Genomic DNA, 23691 nt, shown 5'->3' with positions numbered 1-23691 from the left:
AATCATGAGAACGCAGTGCATTTTTTAAACCTCTCTAGTACTGAAAGTCTTTAAGGAACTCACACTTTGAAAATTAGAGAATTCTTAATATATTCTGTTCTCTATTTTTTAATTTACTATCAAAACAGAAAAACGCAGTAGCACTTGGAAAGGAAGGAGTATAAGAAAGGTAGTGCTTTCTCCAGGGCTGTTATTAATTGCAGAGTCAATGTCCTCAATTCTTTGAAATAGGTCTTTAGAAACAACAAACCAGACTTGTAAATTCAGGAAGCAACCTGCCCCCCATTAAAACGGACCAGCTTTTGTTGCTAACTTACTACAACCAAAACACTTTAGAAAAGGCATCAGAAAAGTACTTTTATATCAAATCCTGCTCCCAGGGCCGGCTGGGGGCTGTGTTCAGCACCTACTTGTCAGCTTAACTCTGCCTTGGCAGCACGCTAATCCCTGCAAGGTGCTGAGCACCGATGCGTGATTTGGCCGTAAAAACAGCAGCGTGGGGCAGGGAGCGCAGCGGGGCCGGGGTTTGCCCCCCTCAGATCCCTGCTGCCAGCGCCAGGGCAGAGGGGTGAGCTGACCCCTCTGCTCTTGACTTGGCACTCAGCAGCTGACCTGGACTTGCCCTGCAGACTTGATGCTAACTCTTCCAGGAATTTTAATTGACAGACTGAAGTGTGCTAGAGGCGGGGTGTGCTACCTCAGGCTACTTTACACTTACTCTGTGCCGGGGAGGAGTTCCTGCGGCTGGACTGACCCCGCTGACATGTCACCTACCATCCGTGCTCCCATGTGGGCTGCAGACAAACTGCCCCCCGTAGGGTGGGTTTTGTACCTGCTGGTGGCCTCTCAGCAATGCAACCAAAAATGGGCTCAGTTCCTGATTGCACAGCAAATACACATGCCCAGAAGTAACATCTCAATTGCTTACAACTTGGAGAAGTTTAAATTCCCTCCTTCACTCCCAACTGAAACCCAGGTGTTATCCTTCCACAGTGAAGAGTCATTAGATATCTGATTTTGGACACCGCAAATTACAGAATGTATTGCCAGCCTTTTCCATCTCCCAAAACGGCTCAAGAAATGTCCATGTTCTATTTAAAACAATTAAGTTTAACAAACATGAGATCAGGGTTCGTTATGTAAGTCACGGTGTAACCATACTGCCCTTTAGTGCATTACCAGAAGCCGTGTGTAGTACACGTGTGCGTGGGAACTACGTGGATATTCCCCCCACACACTTACAGCATCAAACAGTAAATTATTTTAACCATCTGTGTGACCTGACAACTGCCAGCTTGGGGCAGTTCCTACACTTCAGGACATAAACCATTTCTACAGATTTTTAGAAATCTAAATAAAATAAACCATTTCTACGGTAGGAGAGGTCTTTCATGGCATGCATTTTTTAAAAATTTCCAGAATAAGTATTTTAAAGCAGTTTGGAAAACCTACCTCCTCGCTGCACCAGCAACGTGACTTCGCTTCCCTTAGGACATTCAATCAGCATATCCACCACCTGGTTGTGAGTGAGGCTCTGCACATTCTTCTTGTTGACTTCGACTATAAGGTCACCCTCCTTCAGGCCGCGGCACCTTGGACTGTCCACGATTTGTTTCACTCTTTGGCCGCCCCCACCAGGACTGTCTGCTATAGTAAACCCAAAGCCCATAGGCCCTTTCACTATATGCACAGTTATGAGTTCAGGTTGTGTTGCTATCGAAGATGCCAAAGAGACCGTGTCATTGGGGTAACCATGGGGTCCGTTGGAGGAGACCTCAGCCGGGCTGCTGGGTCTCGCTTCCTTTGTGCCATTTACTTTCCCTGTTTTACTACTGTGGCTCGCCGGGGAGTCGTAATTTTCCTGCCCGTTCACAATGATCGGCTCTTTGTCCAAAATTGCCACGGAAGTAACCAGGCTTGTGTTGGGATCATCGGGATCGAAGGGCAGGGGGTAGCCTCGGCACAGTTCGAGGTCCACGCTGGCACCGATGGGGATGGACTGGAAGATCTTCACCACTTGAGCATGAGTGTGCCCCAGCACGCAGGTATCGTTCACACTGACTATGACGTCCCCTGCAGAGGACACAGACAGATATTCCAAACACATACGTTTTGTGCACCCTGGCAAGGTGAAGGACTAAAGCCTGCGAGCTGATCTACAGCATCCACAGGTACCGCTCATAAATAGCAGCACTTAAGTACCTTTGCAAGGAAAAGGAGTGGTGACACGTGGGCAGGCAAGAACTCTCTGTACACAATGGATCCGCTGCATAAAGCTTTTATGTACATGAACGTTTTTGAAAGTGAAAATGGAATTGGCTCATGCAAAAAATTAATAAATTCAAATGATGGTATATGGCCCGTTTAACAGCTATTTCAAAGTCCAGCTCTCACTGTTATACACTGTGCTATACTGATATATGACAGAAACAAAACTGGGAGCATGTAAGAGCTACAACAAAAGGTGTCAGATACCAACTGCTCAAATATGGTGCCATGTGTTGTGTCTCAGACATACTTTACCCTGAAATATTAGGTAAGTTATGACTCGTTTTTTAACACTGGGGCTGCAACACAGGGATGTTTAATGTTGTGATGCTCCACCTGCAAGTGAGGAGTTGTGACCTCAGGTGAATCTTAACAGGATTTCATCGTACTGGGCCTGATCTCTGGCAAAAAAAAAATCAACCCTTGGTGTCTCCACACCGGGAAATGCAAACTAGCCCATTCCTCCGCCCATTCCCTCGAAGCAGCTTGGGAGAGGGGGGTGAGCAGCGTGGCAGATACACAAAACAGCCAGTGATGCAGCCCTACAAAACATAAGGCAAGCCATCGTCACAGCAGGGAGCAGTAACCTGTGGCCTGATGTGGGACCCCACACCGGCTGGCTCCTCTCCACACGTCAGCATGGAGAGAGCAGGAGCTGGCAGAGACCCAGCTGAGTATTTTTACACCAAGGTGAAATTCCAACACATAAAGTGCCTTGCTGTAAGATTTTGAAGATATCCCCCAATGTATCTCACTCCCCTACTTGCTGATGGAAAAGCTGAATGCCTCTCTCCAAAAAGGGGATGAAGACTACAGTCTTTTATGAACTGTACATAAAAACAACTGTAAAAACACAAACCAAAGCGGTGGTGATGATTTTGATATAAAGCATCAGTACCTGTTTCCATTTTGCCATCCAGCGCTGCAGGGCCATCAAGCACCAAACTTTTGATTTGGAGAAATTCATCTGGCTCATCCCCTCCGACAACAGTGAAGCCAAAACCCCTGCTGCTTTTCCTTAGCTTGGTGTGGATGAACTTTCCTTTCAACTCAGAAGGGTTTCGTGTAAAAAAAGGTTTTCCTGTGTAGGAAGTTTGGAAAATCTATAAACAGGCAGGCAAGAGCATTTGATCTGGTTTTCCTCTCCCCCTCCCTGTTCTAACAAGTACACAGACAAACGCAGCGGTGTGCTGGGACAGGACTGCGCTTCAGCATCCTCTCACCTCACCGCGCTCCACCCAGCTCCTTGGACCCAATCATGCAGTAAAAAGGAGTGAGCAAAAACCCTATTACTTGGCACTTTGCGAGCTGTGGTTGTGCACACCAAAGCCCCAAGGCTACAAAGGGGAAAACGTGCTGCTTGAAAGAACAGAATATATTAAAGCTGGCAACGCTGGCTTAGATATCTGTCTCGTCTCTGTCCTGAGGTGGTTATATCCATCCCAGGAAGCACATGACAGGGGTAGCACAAATGCCTCCTAACAGGAGGAGTCTGCAGCAAGGACTATCATCATGTTTTTGCACCACTTGGCTTTCTCCCAACCCACCAAGCAACAAGCAACTTCTGAGCTCTGGCAAGACACCGCATAACCCTTGAGCTATATAGCCCCCCGCCCCCCACATCACTACCACCCTGCGACCTCCTCCCGTGAAAAAGGGGAGGATGCTGATGTTGTTCTTCAGACACAGTTTGAAGTCTTTTCTCTTTCCTTTCTGCAAGGAGCTTGTTGTGGATGAAACACTGCAGTTGTGAAGTACGGATCAAAGAGCGGCCCGGGACCGGAGCAGCTGTGCTGGAGGGCTGTTAACGCTCTCCGGGAGCATGGTTAAGAGGGAACGAGGTGCTCCAAAGGCAAAAAGTCACCCTTGCAAAGCACGTTGCACAGGCTTGGAAAAGGAGTCATGGTTGCTGTACTTCACAGTGCCAACACTAAACACCTTTGCACTTTTAATTGCTTTTAATGCTTAAAGGGGAAAAGAGTGTGCCACTAAGCCCTCTGGTGACAGCTCCAGGATCAGCACTGTGTATCGCAGTCAGGAGAGCTGGCGTTATTTCAAAAACTTTGGCAGCACTGCCGTGGGCCTCTGTTCAGAAAGGAGACCTTGAGGGAGAGTGAGGGGATTTGAGACTTGTAAGCCTTTGACCGGGGAAAAAAATAGTCTATTTGAAGATTATTCATGAGGGGGCAGTGTAAGGACTTGCAGTCTTCTGCCTTTGAAAGGTAGCACAGGAACACAGCAATCCTGCACATCGTTGGCAGATGCTCTGCTCAGACCCCAAGCTGCAAAAAAGCTCTGACTATCAAAGTACAATTCCATGTCTCAGGTAACAAACACAGCTTGGAGGCAGCGTGCAGCGTGGCTTGGTCCTGTGCTGGTTTCTGGTTCAAAAGACAAGCAGAACAAGCACAGCTTGCTGGCGTCTGCCTACAAATACAGGGGGAACGTGCCCTGCAGTAACAGGATAGCAGCACCACAGGCTGTGTGTCCCACCTACAGCACTCCGGAGGGGATCACATCTTCAGTGTGTGTATCTACAAAATCCCAGTTGGGAGAGTGGTGCCAGAGGCACAAGAAGGGGTCCTTTTGCCCATGTCCGCACCAGAAGTGCCATCAGTGGGATAGATGGAAACCCCTGGGCATAGGGTGGGAGGATAGGGAAGCTGGAAATAGCCTGCAAATGGGGAGCGAGAGAAGAGGGAGCAGCGCTGAGAAAGGAAGAGGAAGGAACGGAAGAAAGGAAGGAGTCATCAGTACCAGGACATGTCACTCAGAGTGGTGCTGAGACAGGCTTATGCTCTCCTGTTGCTGCACAATTTCAGCGGAGGCAGTGGAGAGCCGAGTGAGGCTTCTAACATCATCCCCTGCGTGACGGGTCCTTTGCATTGGTGTGCACAGACGCTTGGGCAGCCCTTGCTTCAGCCTGACAGCGTAAAAGGCAGAGGTGGCTTTCACAGATGTCTCCCTGAGGAAGACCAGCATTTTTGGGGCACTCTGATGACATGCCTAATCCCAGATGCCTGGTGGTCAGGGTACCACCCACTGACCTCCCACATTTTTCCTTGCTGCAAGTTTAGATTACTCTAATATACTCTAATACCCCTCGGAAATCCGCTGGGGGCTTTGGATACTGTTAAATTTTGCACATCTGTTTTGGAAGGGCTGATCTGCCACCACCTGCAGCAGAGGGCACTCCCTGGCTCTTCACGGCAGGAGAGGCTGCCTGGGACAGCAGCACCCCTCCCACGCTGGCCTTTGGAGACCATGGCTGACTGCAGAGCATGGGAATATTTCCCAGCTCCTGGGGCCAGCCTTCCCCGTGCTGCTCCAAGCTCTGTCAGGACAATGTGCTCCAGCCACATTCCCCCTCTCTCACCTTCCCCAGTCTCTGGCTCCTGCAGACCAGGGCAATGCCATTCACTTACTGTGCAATTCAGATGTAGCCAAAGATGAAGCCTACTTACAACCACTTGTAACCAGAGAGCACTTGTACTGCAACAAGGTACAAGTGGAAATCTCTGCCCTGGCTGGCAACCTGATCTGGCAGCGTTTCGGCTCATGCTGCAAACTCAGGAATGATTCGTGTCCTGTCTGGTTAGTTAGTTAAGACAAGCAACTGGTCTGTGAGCAGTTGGCCATGCACAGATCATTGACACTAATAAATAAGGCTATAATAGCCCAAAGTACTTGAACATATGTACAACTTCAAAGTAGGTCCATGGTATTTGGACCTATTATCATTCCCTCCTCACGCAGAGCCTCCCTGAGGAGGTTCAAATCAGAATTTTCAGAAATATGATGTAATTTGCCCCTAACATCACCCAGGAGTTTGTGCCTCTTTGCCTTCTGTTATTATAGAAAGTCAGATTCAGCATGGAAGCCTGGTAGCTCTGCAAAGCTCTCCAAATAGCAGAGGATCTCCCTCTTCTGGTGTTTCCCCTAGCTCCTACAACGCACACACCCCCCACCCCCACCCCCCAATTTTCATTTGGATTCAAAACACAGAAAAAAGGAAAATACATAAAGTTGCAGATTCATCTATGGCAATACCAGAACCTGGGCTGCTCAGATGTCACAAATGCAACTAAGACACCCAAGCTCTCCAAAACCAAGGTCCTGCCGAACAGCACCAACAACTTATGCACATCACAGCTCCCAAACAGGCTGTCCATTTTCCAGGGCTCTCAAACTACTTTACCTTGAAGTTCTACCTGCCCACAAATGCAGACATGGAGTTACATTGGCTGTGGCTCTTCAACTAAAAAATGACCATGTTAATGCATGTCTGTGTCTTAATCACAGTACAACAGGGTGAGATCTTGTGCTGCTTTTTGGGAGGGAAAGTTGACCTACAAGAACAGAGAGAAATCTCTGCACTAGATCTTACTATGAGAGTCACATTCTAAACTCAGTAGAATTTAGAAGGTGTGAAAGTCCGATGCTTGCATATCTAGACAGCTCTGTAGAAAAGGGTCTCCTACTTGCACTTGCATCCACCGCCATTGCTGGCAAACCCCACCAATGTTGTAACTCATGTCTTCACCATGCCTTTTTAAAGACTTGGAATGCTACACAGAGAACAGTCACAATCTTTTTTTGATGCAGGTAATCTCATTTGCCTCTTGAATTTGGCAAACAACTGTGGTCTCAAAACTAGTCTCAAAATCTATGGGAATTCAGACAAGCACGCATGTGCCCTGGGGTGTGACACTAGTCATGGAAATACTCCCTTTGCTGGTGGCTGAGGGAATTCCATTCTCAGGAAAAAAAAAATCCTTGTTGCACTTTTACAACTGGTTTAACAAGGTTGTTACCTTGCACTGGTGCTTCCCGAACTGCCTCTTGGTTGTTTGAAACATGGTTTGGAGCAGCGGGTGGTGGGAGAGATGGACACTCCTCTGTCCATTCTAGAGAGGGCAGAGAGGGAAATGTTACTCGTTTCACAACAGCACCATGAGCTCCTGCACGTACACACACTGGGAGTGTGGGTTCAAGCAGAGGAGGCATGAGAAGCATGGCAAGAGAGGAAACAGAGTCATGGACAGAGGGAATAAAATGAATGGGATGTCCAAAAACCCAGTTTTGGAGGACTATCTATGTCCAGATCAAGTGATCCATCGGCTGGGACACCCTACCTTACACTCAAACTTGGGACTTGATTTGCATCTACGTGTCCTTGTCATTTATATGCTACCTATTCCCTGTGGCACTCATGGCATCTACGTAGAAGAGCTGGTGTTGCAGGAAATGGGGCTGCAGGAGGAATGCTGAAGGCTAAATTATTTTCCCTGTGGATAATAACAGTTCTGAAATAACTTAGTCTGACAGGTACAAAAGTACTAAAACAAACCCATATGCCACAGGCCTCTCACTGCAGTTGGGCTGCATTTAAAGAAAGAAAAACCAAAAAAGCAAAATAAAGGGGGGTGGGGGAAGAAAAGGAAAAAAATATTGTTTTAAAATAATGAAATTACTTCAGATGTTAGAGCTTCACAACATTCAGGAAATCTCTCGTGCAGCGGGGTTTCTCTAGTGCACGTGTAAATGCCCACTCCTCATCCCCTTCCAGTGCAGACTGGAACACCAGTTACAGTGAGTAATTTAATGGAGCAGATTAAAGAAGAAAACATGTGTGTGAATTGTATCTGGGAAGCCTAGAAACTTTCCGGAAATAAAGGACTTTAACAGGGGTAAACCAACTATGTTTAGGTGGTTATACGGTTTAGGTTTTCTTCTTTGCTGCATCTTATGTGATGGGCATATGCAACTTTTCCCGTGTGCATCATTTTGCCTTAAAATACTAAGGCCACACAAGGAGGGACAAACACATTGGCATGGTGCTGCCAAGGTGAAGGAGCGCACGTTCCCTCATGGAAACCCCAACCATCATGCCCTCGGTGGTGCCAACCTTCTGGTGCCTGTTGCTGTTGCTCAAGCTGCTTCTTCCTCTTTGCTTCAAGAACTGGGTTTTCATACTGTGTCTTCCGGTTGATGTGGCTGGAGATGAAAGAGAGCAATAAATTAGGAAACCCTTTATGTGACAAGCAGGAATGACAGCCACGCACGAAACTCCTCTGAGGAAAGGAGTAAAATACCAAATATACCCAACAGTAGTGTATGTGGAGCAAGGCTCACCTAGTCATGCCAAAAAGCATATTTAGGAAAACAAGTGGATTCCAGTATGGATATGATGTCTCGAGGAAGAAATGGCTAATTCCTTCAAATACATTACAGTAGTGATCTATCTGTGAAAAATGAGATTAAAGCAGAAAAGGCGCTCTGTCTGATTGCATTTTAAAAGACAGGCTTATATCATCCCTACTTTAAACAGATTCTAAGATGTGCAGTCATTCCCTGGTTCACTAAAGTTAAAAAAATCAACAACCACCAACAAAAAACAAATCAAACCCCAACAACTCGTAACATCTGTCAGCCATCTGATCAATGCACACTATTAACAGGGTGTCTTAAAAATATCTGCCGGAATGCAGACCATGAGCTGAAAAGCTGGGCTCCAAATGGATCAGAATATATTCAGAATCAGCCACCAGCAAACAGTCCCAGTGGAAACCAGCCTTTGGTGAAACTTCAGCTGTACTTCTTGAAAAGCAAGCAGCCCCGCCACAACCACGGCAGACAAGCACCACACTCTGCAGAGGATTAACCATGTTATGGAACCAAACCATGAGCACCATCCACAGGTGCCAGGGAAGTGGGGCAGGTCTGGGGGCTCCCTGCAGCTGATGGCTGCAGCCGAGACGAGTGGCTCATCAGCTGTTCCAAAAGCCATTTTTCAATAATGATTTTCAATAATAAAAACTGCATTTTTCAATAGTGATTTTGCTACAGCAGAGAAGCAGGTAGATCTTAGAAAATTCCATTAGCTTAAAGCCCATCTCTGTATCCAGAACAAAGTTTAAAATAGCAAGTTCTTAACGGTATTGTCTCTTGTCCCACACATCTTTATTAAAAACCCTAAACAAACAAATGAACAAAAAACTGCTTTTTTGAAGTAATTATGATAGAAGCACTCTAGACAGTTATGTTGAGAGGTTTCTTCTGCTAAAGATCAGTATTAAATCACTGGGAAAATATTTAATTAATCAAATAAAACAAGTTAACGAGTTCTGTAAAATACTTCCCATTTCGAGGTATCTTCAGAAAGAAAAAATTACAACTACTTTAAAAATTATATCAACTTTTTCATGACACAGTTGTTTCCCAATAAAATCTATTATATAATAATAGAGTGCCTGAATTAGAAGGGACAGAGACAAATGCTCAAATTATAACCATTTTGCTAGCTTACAGATAGTAAGTAAAATAAACTTATGTGTCATTGTTGTTACTTCACTATTTAATTTCATCACTAAGGAGTGCCACAAAACTAACAGGAATGTATATGCAAAGTGACAGGAAAAAATGCTGTAATGGCCTCTTGGCATGGCATTTAATAGCTGAAAAATATTCTTGATGTCTTTAGTAAATAAATGTCAAGCCTTAATTACACAGTTTGATAACCTTGTTTCCCTAGGCACAGATGGTAGGGTCAGAAATGAGCCAAAGCAGACAGAAACTGTATTCCACATCTATTCTGAGGGCTATCACAAGCCATCCTACTAGACAGGAGTATACACATAATTAAAAATTCATTTTATGGGGTCAGTGATGAAACAAAACTCAGATCTCTAGTTTCCCAAGGGAGTGATCTGACATCTCGATAAAGAAGAAGCTGTTCTAATTGTGGAGAGAGTTCCATTAAACCTGTAATTCATTTCACAACAACACAGCCTGATGCAAGAACCTCTGCTGTGGCTGCTTGGTCACGCAGGCTCACCCATTCCTCCTTTTCAGTGTCTTCCGACTGGTAATAAATTGGTGGCCTGTTTTTGCACACTTGCATTTTGATCATAGCACTATATGAAGGGGATGGGCTCAGTCAATTGCACACTTGTTAACGTTGTCGGAATAAAAATATTTTGTGAGGTGCTGGGGCTCCTGCACGCCCCAACCCTGGGGTGCTCCTGTCTTCCCTGAACTAGCTACCGCTGGAGCTCAACCCCCTCCCACGGTGCTCCCGTCTCCCTGGAGCCCACTCCCACCCCAGGGTGCTGCTGCCAGAGCCCACCAGAGGATGGGGAATGGCAAGGCAAGGCAGGGCTGCCCCCTGCCCCCCCCCCACCCCAGCCCCTACAGCATCCCACAGCCTGTAAGGGGCCAGGGTCTCCTTCTCCTCAGTATGAGATGCTACCAACAAAGCACACAGACCGCTGCAGAGGAGAGCCTTTCTCCACCCAACAGCTACACCAGAACCGGAGAGCAGCACTTACTCTACATAGTAGACACCATATACGGGATCCTCAATTTTCTCCCAACCAGCAGGCAACTCTGGAAATAGAAAAAGCATTACTGAAGCCTCCAATGCAGTCCTTTTTCTGACAGGTAGCTGCTCCTGCTCAGCGTGCAAAACTCATCAGTAGCTCAGACTTTGCTTCAAACACTTTTCAGAACTATCACAGCCTCCTTTTAGTGGCTGGCGTGGTGCAGCACCAACATCACAGCATATGCTACCAGTGCTCTGTTAGTAAATCTGTGGGAAGATGCCCATGCCAGTCAATTTTAGATTTGCTTTTTGCATTAAATGAACAAATGATCAATAAATTTCCTTTCTGGGAGTGCTTCTAATACCCTACTGATTTCACCATCACGGGCAGAGCGGCTGCGGATGGAGCACTGCAGTGGAATTTGATGCAGGCAACAGGCCAGAGGCATTTTAACACCCATCTACAAAGACGGGCAAGATTATGGAAACCAATCTTAGCACACGGACGAGAGGTCACCATCTCCTCCTGTACCAGGGCTCAGCCATTTATGCTCACCACTGCTGAAAAAAGGGTTTTTTGAGTCCTTTCTAAGGGATTTACGTTAACTTGCTCAGCCGTGAGCCCAACACATAAGTGCATCTTGAAACGGGACAAAGTGAATTTAATGTAAATGCCCAGCATATGGAATCCACCCAGGTGGGGCGGGCACACACAGATGTATTTCACTGCGTAGCACTTAATGTAAAACCACATATTGTCATAATCACATGTAACAGAGATTTCCTTTTTTAATTACCATAATTAACAAAAAACAGTTCTAAAGATGAAATTAACATTTGGAAATGTATCCACTTTTGTTCCTGTTGATTTTCTAGACTGCACATAGTACTTTAACTATAATTAGTGAATGTAATAAAACCACTTCAGCATCCAACTGAGGGCTGTGAAAGCTGACTGTATTACTTAAGGGCCTGATCCTTGTCCCACTCATTTAAACACAATGTTGCCGTTGGCTGTGAGCACCAAAATAACCATCCTATTAACAGTAGAGAGTTGTGTGTTTGTGTAATACTGTGAATCAACTCAAAAGAAGACTCAACCATGCTATGGACAGTGCAAGTGTGGTCCCACAGACTGCCCATCAGAGACTCTGCACATTCATTAAAAAAAAAATAATCAACAAAATCCATTGTCAGATAACACAAGACATAGCACATGTCAAATACCCCATGCAAAATAATTCCTCAAAATTTATCACTATATTGACAAGACTGGTAGTAAATAATCTATATTTGTTTATTATCAAATGCAAAGATTTCTTTTCATTAATGGCATCAATTGCTGAGCCAATACAATTAACAGTGGACCATTAATTAGAATAAATGTAACTACCTAGTTCTGCATTTACAGACTTTCAACTATGTTGCCATAAGGACAGAAATATCTCCAGACTGGAGACGAACAGAATCTATACAAACACACATGGACTAATTATTCAAAGTTTATGTTTGTGTTAAGAACTGGCTGGAGATCAGATGAAATCAATTTTCACGGGTTTTGCTCCACATGTCCCTTATTTGTAGATATAAGGTAGGTTTTCCGTTCTTACCATTATTTTATCCTTAGTGGGTTTAACATCTTTGGATTCCTTGAGACATAAGCAATTAAATGCAAGCCAGTGCTGACTTTGGGGCATAAAAATACTCCACAATTTTATCAACAGAGTGATTTGAAATGAACACTTCAGAAACAGATATTCCTTTACACCCTGCAAGTATATCTGAGAAAAAGTTAGAAAGCTAGAGGCTGATCTTGGAAGTCTTTTTGCAAAGGGAACTCTCTGGTTTGCAAAGGAGTCCCATATGGTGAAAACACTGTGGAACAGGCTTAAAAAGCTTCAGTGCAATTAAATGAAGACCTCGCACGCAATCAGGTAAATCACAAGTTGTGGCAGCCATTTAATTCATTGCACTATGGTAAAAGTAGAACGGTAAAGAGACCAAGCCAGGGGTGGAAGAAAATTAAAAAGCAAATGAGGGAAGGGAGAAGTAATGCACAGATGCCTTAAAATGAGTTTTCCACAAATTTCCTGGCTAAATATCTTTTGTCTATTTTGGACTACTAAGTGTTTTCTATTTTTAAAGTTTAAACAAAAAAATGTTTGCTTCTCTTTGGTTCACAAAAGGTTTCGGTATTAAATTTTATTTTTTCATTTCATTTAAAGAATTTTCACAGAAGGTCAGAAAACCAGCATTTTCCTAACCCCCAAAATGGGATTGTGCCAAAATGTTACCAGTTTTCTATCTCTGCAGCTTTCCATTTAAGGAACACAGCTCTATATTTTACGAAGTAACAATACACAAAACTGCAGCTTTCAACACATTACTTATTGATGACGTAGATGTGCTTTCCAACTTCTAAAAGCCTCTGAAAGTTCTCTAAAGCAAAAGGCAATATTGTCCATAGTCATGTTGCACGGTCTAGCTTCTTAGAGGCTTTAAATTATTGATCTCTCTTCTCTACCTCTCCTGCCAAACTGAGGATGACCCAGAGCATTAGATTTTATCACAAATATGAGATTTCCAAAAACATACTGCATCATTAGGAGCCTGAGCAAGCCATATGGTTTTAATTTTGGAACATCCATGCAGCACACTGCAGTCTCAGAGTATTTGTCAGTAGGTAAATTCAATGGACAAGTATCCAATTTTACACTTTTAAGCCTCGGATAAAGACATGGTTTCCTACTGAGATGCCCTTGTTTACTATCCTACTCTACAGAGGGGATGGACCGATTCCTAAAAAAGAACTTATCCAACCACGAGGTATTTTAGCTGCACCGATGCATCATATAAAGGAGCTGGAGATGACTGCTTCGGTATACTCAGCTCTTGCTGCTCCCTGTCAAGCCAGGAGGATCCACCCAAGCGTATGCCAAAGTCTGCTCTAAAGATTAAATTTCGGTGTCCTTGTGTACAACCTCTGTTAAAAAGAGGTGATCTATTACTTCACATTCAACCCACCTCTTTGGAAAACAAGAAGTTGTGCCAATGCTTCAAGTTTTAATTTTCTTCTATTTAGAACAGAACCTGTTGATAAGCTAAGGGGTAAACATCTGGTGCCAACCAGGTTACGCTAACCACAAGCACCGTTTAGGGAACCGGCCGTATGTTCTCATGGCCCCTCCCTAACGCTGCTGTAACTGAGCCACTTGAAAATGTTGTCTTTGCATTGCAATATTTGGAAATCTCAATAGCATATCTATGGGCTGTGACCTCAGTAAAGCTTATCTGCTTTAAAACAAAGGGAACATCTCATGATGTTCGAGCAAAACACTTGTGTATGTTAGTGCCTGCTGAACTGGGGTCAGGCTTATCCATTAATTAGTTTCCCTGCATCTGGTTTTTGAGCTCTTCTCTTGCACTAGATCCCGATAATCAGACTGAAAGAAGGGAACATTTCCATTTCATTATTGCCTCTAAAATTGCTTTTTTAAAACCTCTCTCTTATTCTAAGCCACCCTTTGTGAAGACCTTCATGAGAAATCTTTGCAGGTTGTTCGTGTGCATCCACCTGCTTCGGATGTTACTTGGTCTCCTGCTGATTATTTGTATGAGCTGCGCATAATGCTAATGTACCACTAAAGTGACTGCATCATTCTTTAAATTGTCATCTTTTTCAAATTCTTGTACTAAAAGAAGTTAGGCCTCCAACATTATTCCAGGCATATTATACAGAAGAACAGTTGCTGGAATAGTATTAAAAGTTCACTCAATAGCTGCTGGCTGCTGGTGCCTTACCAATCACAAACAGGAAGCAGAATACACTTACTTGCAAGTCATTACAGAAACCAGAGGTTAATTCTCTGGTAATACAATCCTTCAGTACACAGAACTATAAACTGTAAATACAGTCCTTTTTAAAAGCAATAATAGACCTAGTGGAAATAAAATCCTATGCAGCCTCTTATGCCTTTCAGCTTTCCAAGTGCACTAGAGCATAGCTGAACAGAAATAACAACTACTTCTACCATCAGTATAAACAGAACGAGCACCGCTGAGATTAGATATCAAGACAGCATTCTTCACAAAAAGATGCAGCAAAAAAAAGCGTACCACATCATTGAAAATCATCTGTTTATAAAATCACCTACTGAGGCAAAATTTTCAGCTGTTTCATTCACAAGCTCAGCAGAAGCATCCTATGTAATACTTAAACTTTCTAAATCACACATTGCTTCTCTTGCCTGATGAAAAAGCATCATTAGCTACTTGATTCCAACTCTGGCATCTACATGCTTTTTCCTGGAGCCAGTGATGTCAATGGAAAAGCCCCTGACTTCTGCAGGGTCCAGGAGGAAGCAGCTTTGAACAAACTTTGCAAGATATTAAGGCCCCCCCAGCATTCTTCACACTCTGAACCAGTACAAAAAACACTGTAGATGTGAAGGTGGGGGAAAATTAATGCTTTGTCTGCTAGGGAATTTTTGCTGATAACCTAGGCTTGTTGAAATAAAAAAACTGAAAGATGCAAAATGATACAAAGGAGAAAGTAAGTAATTAAAGGCTTAAAACAGTGCAGTTGAAGTCAAACATCAAAACAAGAGATGGATGATTTACCTAGTTCACTGTCCAGTTCCTCCGTGTGTACCCCTTCTTCTCCAAGGGAAGAGCAGTAAATGAGACAGAAAAAATTAAAAGAAAATTTCAGATACCAGCACCAAGCAAGAAATTCCCTACAGCAAACAGCAGAACTAGCGCTAATTTTCTGCAGACTGAGCCCCAGCTTTCCATTTATCACACTTTAGTGATCAGAATATTGATGGATCTGATGTGGATAATGAAAGAAGTGGTTGTTGTATTCTCAAAATATCTGTATCAACTGACTACTTCCACGCCACAGTTTGATATGGCAAAGTAATACATTTGTGCTGTTCTCACTGTAGTGAAGCTTCTCCCTCAGGTCTGTACAGTCCAACCTTTGCAATCCATTCTGTAGACACAGGGATCTATCAGAAGGCCAGACCAGAATACTAATGAAGAAATCCAAGAGGAAAACCATGCATCTAAATAAGAACTAATGTAGCAAGGTTTTCATTTGCTAAATTTGCATGCATACAAGGTCCAATTGACTTCACTGTAACTACTCAGATGATTTAAGATAGACATGAAGTTAAGTGCCTTGTTTAACTGGAGGAACAGACCCCCACCGTAATCCAGATGCACTGGTGAGGCATATACAGGAATGCACCAGTTTTAGTGGGACACCTGGGACAAAGATCACATAATTTTTCAAAGACACAAAGCCATCAATATTCACTGTTGCTCCATTTATCATTATCTGCTCCATATTCATAAGTTACCAGTGACACAGATGATTAAAGTATTGCTTAGCCTATAAATAATAATAATGCAGTCTGAAAATGAAAGATGATGACAAAACCAGAACAAAGATGGTAAAAACAATTTTGGACCTAATACAGTAAAGCATAAGCCACGTAAATGAATGATAGAAGCAAACAGAAAATGTAGTGTCACAGCATTGATTTTGAAAATTTGGACACCTAAAAAAACTCAACACTTCCACAACCTGTTTGCAATATATTCTACCAATTAGCGTGAAATACAAATTGCAATTTCCTTTGATTGCCCAAACAACTGGAAACGACCAAAAACTTGTTAGGGACACACATCCTGATGAAGAAAAAGCACAAGGCAACTGCACCCAAACAAATCTGAAACGACACCTAACATTTATAAAAACCACAAACAGAATGGGATCAAGCCTGAAAACTCACACACAAACACATCCCTCAAACAAAACAGAGGAGGAGTCCCACTGATTTCAGTGGAAATACACCCCACTATGACCCTTGCCAAGCATGTCCAGCTTCCATGATGAAGTAAAAATAACCTTCTGTCTTCTTTCTGCTCACGTTGTTCTCTGAAATGTAATTATTCTTATGTGCAAAGTAAGATCAGAGCAGCCAAGCAAAACAGTGCAGTGCATGCACTGCTGTACCTATGAAACAACTGCTTTAGCTACTGAGTGTTAAAAATATTCATTAATGAGCAACTCAGTGAATGAAGTGAAGGGGTGGGGGGAAAATGAAATCAGCTGATTTGAAGGACCTGATAAACAAAAATGCCACTAGTCTGCAAAATGATGAACTTAATTAAATGCAAAAATACCAGCTGTATGTTTCTAATCCCAATAAAATAAATTATTCTAATGTTTGCTTTGTAATTGCTAAGAGGATGAGAGAAAGACTTTCCCTTCTGTGAGGAGACTTAAACCTGTTTCCCAGCGGAGCTCAGCCACCCGTTGTTGACTCCTCCTGTCCCCTGCTCCCTTCCCGGGCTCAGAGCACAGCGCGGGGCACGATGACCCACAGCAGCACGTGCTGCTTGTGGGCATCACTGGGGCTAGCGACGCAGTGGGAGTCTTGCTGGTAGAGAACGCCAGGACAGAAGTTGTACTTCAGGGAAAACCACCCTCTGAAATAGGAAAGCTGATGCTGAGACTCAGCAACCTCCTCTTTAAATTGCCTGCAACGCTTAACTGCAAGGAGGAGGGAGCTTGGCCTGCGTATGCTGTTGTTTAATTTTGTTCCAGTTCTGATTGCACACTGACATATCCATTTTTAGGTGCAGAGCAAGGCCTTCATTAATCCAGCTCATCCCGCTCGCTCCTTGACAGATGACGCCAGTTGCTAAGCACCTGAAGCAGGCGCCAGCTCGGTATGCTGGTTTTCTGCCTGGGCTTTGCACATCCTTGTGGTCTGGGGGCACGCTGCCTCGTGCACTGGGAAGCTGGGGACCTGCTTTATCGTGGCAGCACAGGTTGCACAAGCAACAAATTCTCCCATCCTGCAAAATCTCACACGTGAAAGGAAGTAGAGGTTGAAAAACTGCATGTGCAGAAATAGTAACAGCAGTTCTAGAGGCCAGATTTGAATCTACCAGTAAAAAGGGACTGAGTTGATTATTTTCCGAAATAAAATCATAATTCTTATTGAGCCGACTCACACCAGTAGGATGTTGATCATATTATGAAAACTAATTTTACAAGGACAGCACCAACTCTGACAAAGTAAACCCTTCACTTTTTAAGGTACGTCTACCATGATAGCACTGTGTTAGCCAAAATCATGCATTAGAATACCATCACCTTTCCTGGTCAGTAGACCAAAATTTCCACACAGGTTTTCCCAAATGTTTAAGTTATTTTCATTGTGATTCCCTTTTTATTCCAGCATCTCTTAAAGGATGCTGAGAAAGAACCTCCTTTAACAGTCCTGCATTTGGCTGCTCTAAATTGGACAGTGGCTTGCATTTCCAACATCTCAAGGAATACAAAATTAGATCAGTGTAAATTTTTAGATGCAAAACTACACTTCCAAACGGGATTTGTTTTCAGTAATCATAACACTAAGTGGACTGTCAGAATTTAACAGCAGAAGCAAAGCAATGGAGTTATTTCTGCTCAAACAAGGAACTAACAACATAACTCTCTCAATTAATGTAAAGCAGGTGGTTGAAGCATAACACAATGGAGCACGTAGAGACTCAGTTGCTTTCCTCCTACACAGTGATCCAAGGAGCCAACACATTAGAAAGCTTTGAGTCTTGTTCAGCATCAGTGACTGTTTAAATGCCTTTGCAAAAAACAGAGGCCTCTTCTAGCACCTCTTTGATGTTTATTAAATGATCTGCCATCTCAATGGCTATTTTACATACACAGACAGTGATTTTACAACAACGTAACGGATGTCTCTATGCACTTACTAATGAACCTTTTTTTTTTTTTTTAAGTATTTCTGAACACAGGTTATTGGAAAGGGGAAAAGGAAAGGAAGAAAGCCACCAGAAATAGACCAAGTACACTATTACTTCATTACTTTCAGTTTCTTACCATCATCTTCACATTCTTCTAGAGGCTTCTGCTGTTTGTTCAGGCACCGTGGATCTAGCCAAGATGTTGTTTTTGTGTTATGGCTGGGAACCAAAAATGGAAATATGACCTTTGTTAATAAAGCAGAGCTGAAGTATCAGTGACATAAAAGTATACATCCTCTTTATTATTCAACAGCCCTGAAGGCATACTTTTGCTCCAGAAGAAACAGTATTACAATTTGATGTTTTGCAAACTAGTCTACCAAATCACAAGAATCACAGCATTGAAAACACAAAGGTGAAAAGCAAAAATACAGAAATCAGTATTCCTGACTGGAAGGACGCATATGAAAACTGCAGTATTATAATACTAATTTCCAAACTTTTGTCTTCGGTGGTTGGTTTCTTAATTCCAGGAGCTGTCTCTGAGCCATTTTCCTCCTGATGAATACGGAGAAGTTTCCCTTCCTCTCTAAATCATGTAGTGGTCTTTGTTCTTACGAAAGACCTTTGACATTTGTCTAGATTTGACCCAAGCATTAGTCAAAAACAAAATTTCCAGTGGAAAACTTTTTAATTACACAAATAAAAATGTTCTGTTAAAGCCTTTGATGGAAGTTGAACAGCTTTACTTTCAACTTTTCCTTTCTACAAGTCCCCTGACAGTATCGTGATGCCAGTCCCAGTGGTGAAGGCTGCATAGCAAACAGGCTTAAAATAAATTTTTCTAGACATTATTTTCTCCCATCATTTTGTTTGCATATGCAGACAATCTTGTAATATAATGTCTCTTCTACAACCTGATGTCACCTTAGACATAACCTGCAAAGATACCTTTCCAGTCTCTCAGGTATCACATACCTAGCTTAGCCTTTAACACTGCTTAGCAGTTTTAAGTTTCAATACCATAGTAATGCTATTTACTTCTCCTTCAAGGTTTCAGAGAGGTTTACAAACTTAACCTTAACCTCACAATAGCCACATGAAGCTGGAGATGCTGTAATGAGGGCTACGATCCCTGAGGAATTAACAGCTGAACAGCAAACTTGTATTTTACTGCAAGAAGAGGGGACTGCCCTGCTCCTAGAATCAAAGTGTGTAAATAAAAGGTCCTTGCTTTACACATCCTACTACCCAGCCCTCCCAATGCAGGATCAGCAAATGTGTTCAGTCCTTTTGTATGCTTTAGAGCAATTAATCGCCAACTAGAAAAATGAACGGCAGAAATTCAGCAAGTCAGGCAAATTAACAGCAATAAAGCAGAGGGGTTCTGTCAACTTATAAATAAGCAAGTCTGTAGTCTAGCTGAGAAAGAGGGCGGTGGGAGGAGAGCAAGAGAATATTTGCATATTTTTTGCAACTTTGTCTTGCTAACCAAAGGCTCACGAAAGTGTAGTTTGTTGAGGCATGAAATATATAGCTAAACACCTTTCAGATCACACACTCGGAAAGGCAGGATTGTATTGAACCTGCAACATGCATACATCTACGTGCAGGGTAATGAGAAGCTGGGATACTTTGGGTAATGAAAACCCCAATTAAAGCACCAGAGAAACATATCTCAAGAGCCAAATTGCTTCAGCTACAAGCCATCAGGATTGGTTATCCGACATAGCTCTGGCCCCACTGGACCTGTGCTGGTTCTGTGCAAGCATCTCAGACGTTCCCACTGTTCCCTTCAGCACCCTGACTGGATAACCCAAAGCGCTGTAGATGATGATACTGACATCTGAGCCAGCTTGGGTCCACACAGCTCATTAGCTTGCTCTCTTAATTTGATACAAATCAAACTAAATTGTTTCTAGGCTCAGGGTGTCCTTAGAATTAATAGAACTGCAGTCATTCAGTGCTGTATCCACACCAACACATTCTTGCACAAAATCACTCCCTATGCGCATGTATCCTCAAAATGGTCAATCTGCACTGCAGGGAAGGAAGCAGTTGGTGTGCTACCAGATTTTCATGTCAGACAGATAGTTGTGTATGCAGGCTACGTTTTTCCACCACGTATATGATTCCCCTGCAAAAGGTCTAACAAATTATTTAAGGTGCTACAGTCCTGCACTGCTAAGAGAATGCACACACATAGAGAATACAGCAGCCGTGGGGATGGGTTTTGGGGGAACTGGTGGCTGCAGCAAAACCCCTGGCTAAAGCACCTGTAAGGAAGGACAGCAGGGGCCCATGTAGGGACAAAAAAGGGAGTAACTGTCTTCTTGGGCAGCATTTTGTGCTCAAGATCTGTCCTTCTCCAGGGAAGAAAACGGCAGGCTCCATGGACTATTACTCAGCCTGTGTTACATACATTAAAGCGAGCAAGTACGTCAAAGAATGAGGCACCCTGAGGACATAATGAGGGGCAGAATACTGTGTTTGGGATAACGAACACACTTCTGTTTCATCTGATATGCAGCTGATGAGAATTTGCATTGTGCCTTCTAGATTTTGGCTTATACTAGGGTGTTGGTGGAGCCTCTTGGAGTAACTGGAAAATGGCCTTTTTTACAGCGCTGTCTCCCAGCTGGTGAAGAGCTGTTGCAGCGCTCTCAGTCCCCCCAGCTCCTCAGATCTTCTGGCAGTCTTCTCTGATGGGTTCCCTTGCCACTGCAGCCAAAGGGAAACCTGCCCTGATAAACCTTCCCTTGGCCCTGTCCAAAAGTCCCCTCTCCTGCCGATGGAGCAGGACTGCTCCCTTACTGGCCTACTCCAGCATAACTCTCTGGAGTACCAGAAGGGGCTTCAGCAGAGGAGATTCTTCTGTGCTAAGTGGCCACTGGCTTCTGGTACACAGACAGAGGATATCAGTTTCCAAGACCATATTAAACAGACCATCAAATCCAAAATCAATTCCTCACCCCGCTCCTCTACTTAGGCAGCTAAGGGCTTGAGTTGCAAAAGCTAATTGAATTTTAATGTCTAGCTAAACTCTGTGCAAGAAATCCCTTCCACTAACGGGTCCCATTTTATAAGTTACTCCTATCTCAATAAATCTAGATGAGTATCATTAGAGACTATTATTTATGGCATGAAAAAAAATCAATATCTTCATAGAACTGCTGACAGCTCTCAGCTCTTAGGCAAAGACAGCAGAGCACGAGGTACCGCTTTTCCAGACTTACTGTGCCTACTCGGCACTGAGCTATGCCTTCTGCAAAACACTGGAGCTTATTAACACATTTGGCCCATTTGCTCTGACAAGAGGTCAACACACAGAGTCCATTCCCTGGCTCTGCCACCGCCCCGGCACCTGATGCAGGAATTCTCCCTGCTGCATTATGCGCAGAGGCAGGCTCCAGAAACCAAGTCTCAGCCCTTTCAATTAGGAGTTTTCATTCCACCCGTTAAAACAACTGGCCCACATTTTACAAATGTCTGTTGCTATTCTAACTACCTTCACAAAACAAGCAAATTCCCTCTGCCTTTGAACTCAGGAGTAATTTGGATGTTAATCCAATCAGGAAATGCAAAACCTCTTCAGAAGCACTAAGGAACTTAACAGCTCTGCAACATAACTCTATACACTAAATATTTAATACACACACGAAATGTCTCCATGGAGGTTTTCTTATGCCCAAAGAGAGAGGGAGAGAGATAGAATTAGAACAAAAAAAAAAAAAAAAAAAAAAAGTGCTTTACTCTATAAAATAGACTTCTCCGTTCTCGGTGTAGGCCATCTCCCAGTTTTCCGGCAGAGGACCTAGGTTATCCTCGGCAGAAGGAGGTAGGTATTGAGGGAGGTTCTGAGATGGTTCCGTGGTGGGAACGTTGGTGTGGCTATCAATTGCAGATGGTGGGGCTGTCTCTCTTACAGTATGTGTATTACGCTCGTCTTGGTCACCAGACTCTGCTGTAGAATAAAAAGAGCAAAAATATCATCAAAAAACAGTCTTTTTCTCTTCCCTTTTGCTTCCCTGGGTTTATCCTTACAGCTTTCCTTTCCTTGCTTTTCAATGCACAAGAGGCAGCAAGAGATGAACCCCGGGTAAAGACTCTGCAGCCTTTTTGCCGGCAGGGATGAGCTTGCTTTGCCCACGCGCTGCAGCCAGCGCCGAGCCGAGCTGTGATCAGCTCCCCTGCTCGCTTTGACGGGCCCTGCGGAGGTACCAAAGCTTTCCCAGCTGTCTGAGGCCAGGGCTTGCTGATGGAGACAACTTCAACGGGCTTCTGAGCAGGCTTACAGGTTTGCTCCCGCAGTGCCAGTTGTGGGACAGGGATTAGCAGAATAAAATTTCCTGTTTGAAGAACGATCAAAAAGGGAGATTTTTACAAGTGCAGGCGGTAGCCAGAAGCTTGAAGTCAACAAGCTAATGGCGAACATCTTTAGTGCAGTGCTTTTTTTTTTCTTTTTTAAATTAAAAATTAAAATGAATGTCAGCACTACACCATGTGTCCACATGTTGCTGCTCACTAGTGATGTTCTTGCTGTCTGAGGAGGTTTATTCTGTGGCTCATCACTGTATCCTACCAGTCAAAGTCACTCAGGAGTATTTTATGATGTATCTGGCCCTTCTCCCTTAAAGGAAACATTCTTATATCAGTGCTGTTTGGAGCTGTATCCATGAGACAGTGCTGCTCATTCCTTCCAACCCCAATCACAGTAAATGCTCTCCAAAAACCAGGCCTGTGCCCCTAACTCCTTCACAGAGAGGTTTTGGCAACAACAGACAAATTCTAAAATTACTCCTGTGTCGACCAAAGGGATTTTCTCTGGTTCTTGAAGGTGCTGAAAATTTATGGAAGTGCTTCCAAATCACCTGAGGCCACCAGTCAGCCTCCGGTACACACAGCAGGCAACACACCGAGCAAAAGACAGAGAGATCAGCATCACACTGCCCAGTCCCCAGCAGTGGGACTGAAAGGGCTTCACAGCCAGGACCTCGTCTCTGCTCTCTAGACCATAGACCATGGACCTCCTCAACTCACAGCCCTGGTTTTTGGGAGGGCTGTTAACTGCAGCTCCTGCACTATTCTAGTCTGTGTGCTGCCATTGCAGAAAGGGAAGATGCTGAAAATAACTAACTGGGAGATGAGGGAAGAAAAATATCTGGACTATACCAGTACCCTCAGCTGCCTTCCTGGCATTCAATATTTTTAGGTAGAAGATGACAAGATAAAGAAGCATGAATGAATCATTGCCAGCTAAAGCCTCAGAGTGTAAACATGCCAAACTCTGGAAAACACAAGTCATTGAGAGGTCTTCTAAG

The 23691-nt window shown here is 43.6% G+C and overlaps 1 protein-coding gene across 23 annotated transcripts in view; it reads right to left on the bottom strand.

The window, feature by feature from the left end:
* MAGI1 (membrane associated guanylate kinase, WW and PDZ domain containing 1) overlaps window positions 1-23691 on the bottom strand; it is a 355922-nt gene that overhangs the window by 53948 nt on the left and 278283 nt on the right. For 11 of the 23 annotated variants that reach the window (XM_056334845.1, XM_056334846.1, XM_056334840.1 and 8 more), the window contains exons 5-12: window positions 22124-22334; window positions 18507-18589; window positions 15212-15250; window positions 10599-10656; window positions 8177-8265; window positions 7083-7175; window positions 3167-3349; window positions 1453-2073 (exon numbers count right to left, since the gene is read on the bottom strand). In XM_056334845.1, the coding sequence (XP_056190820.1) occupies window positions 1453-2073; window positions 3167-3349; window positions 7083-7175; window positions 8177-8265; window positions 10599-10656; window positions 15212-15250; window positions 18507-18589; window positions 22124-22334 (1377 nt within the window). The remainder of the gene's footprint in view (window positions 1-1452; window positions 2074-3166; window positions 3350-7082; window positions 7176-8176; window positions 8266-10598; window positions 10657-15211; window positions 15251-18506; window positions 18590-22123; window positions 22335-23691) is intronic. The other 12 variants (XM_056334852.1, XM_056334831.1, XM_056334848.1 and 9 more) reach the window with 4 other exon arrangements.

This window comes from Falco biarmicus, chromosome 4 (genome assembly GCF_023638135.1).
Source record: "Falco biarmicus isolate bFalBia1 chromosome 4, bFalBia1.pri, whole genome shotgun sequence".
In the NCBI taxonomy this organism is placed as follows: Eukaryota; Metazoa; Chordata; class Aves; order Falconiformes; family Falconidae; genus Falco; species Falco biarmicus.
This window is presented reverse-complemented; position numbering and strand designations above follow the sequence as displayed.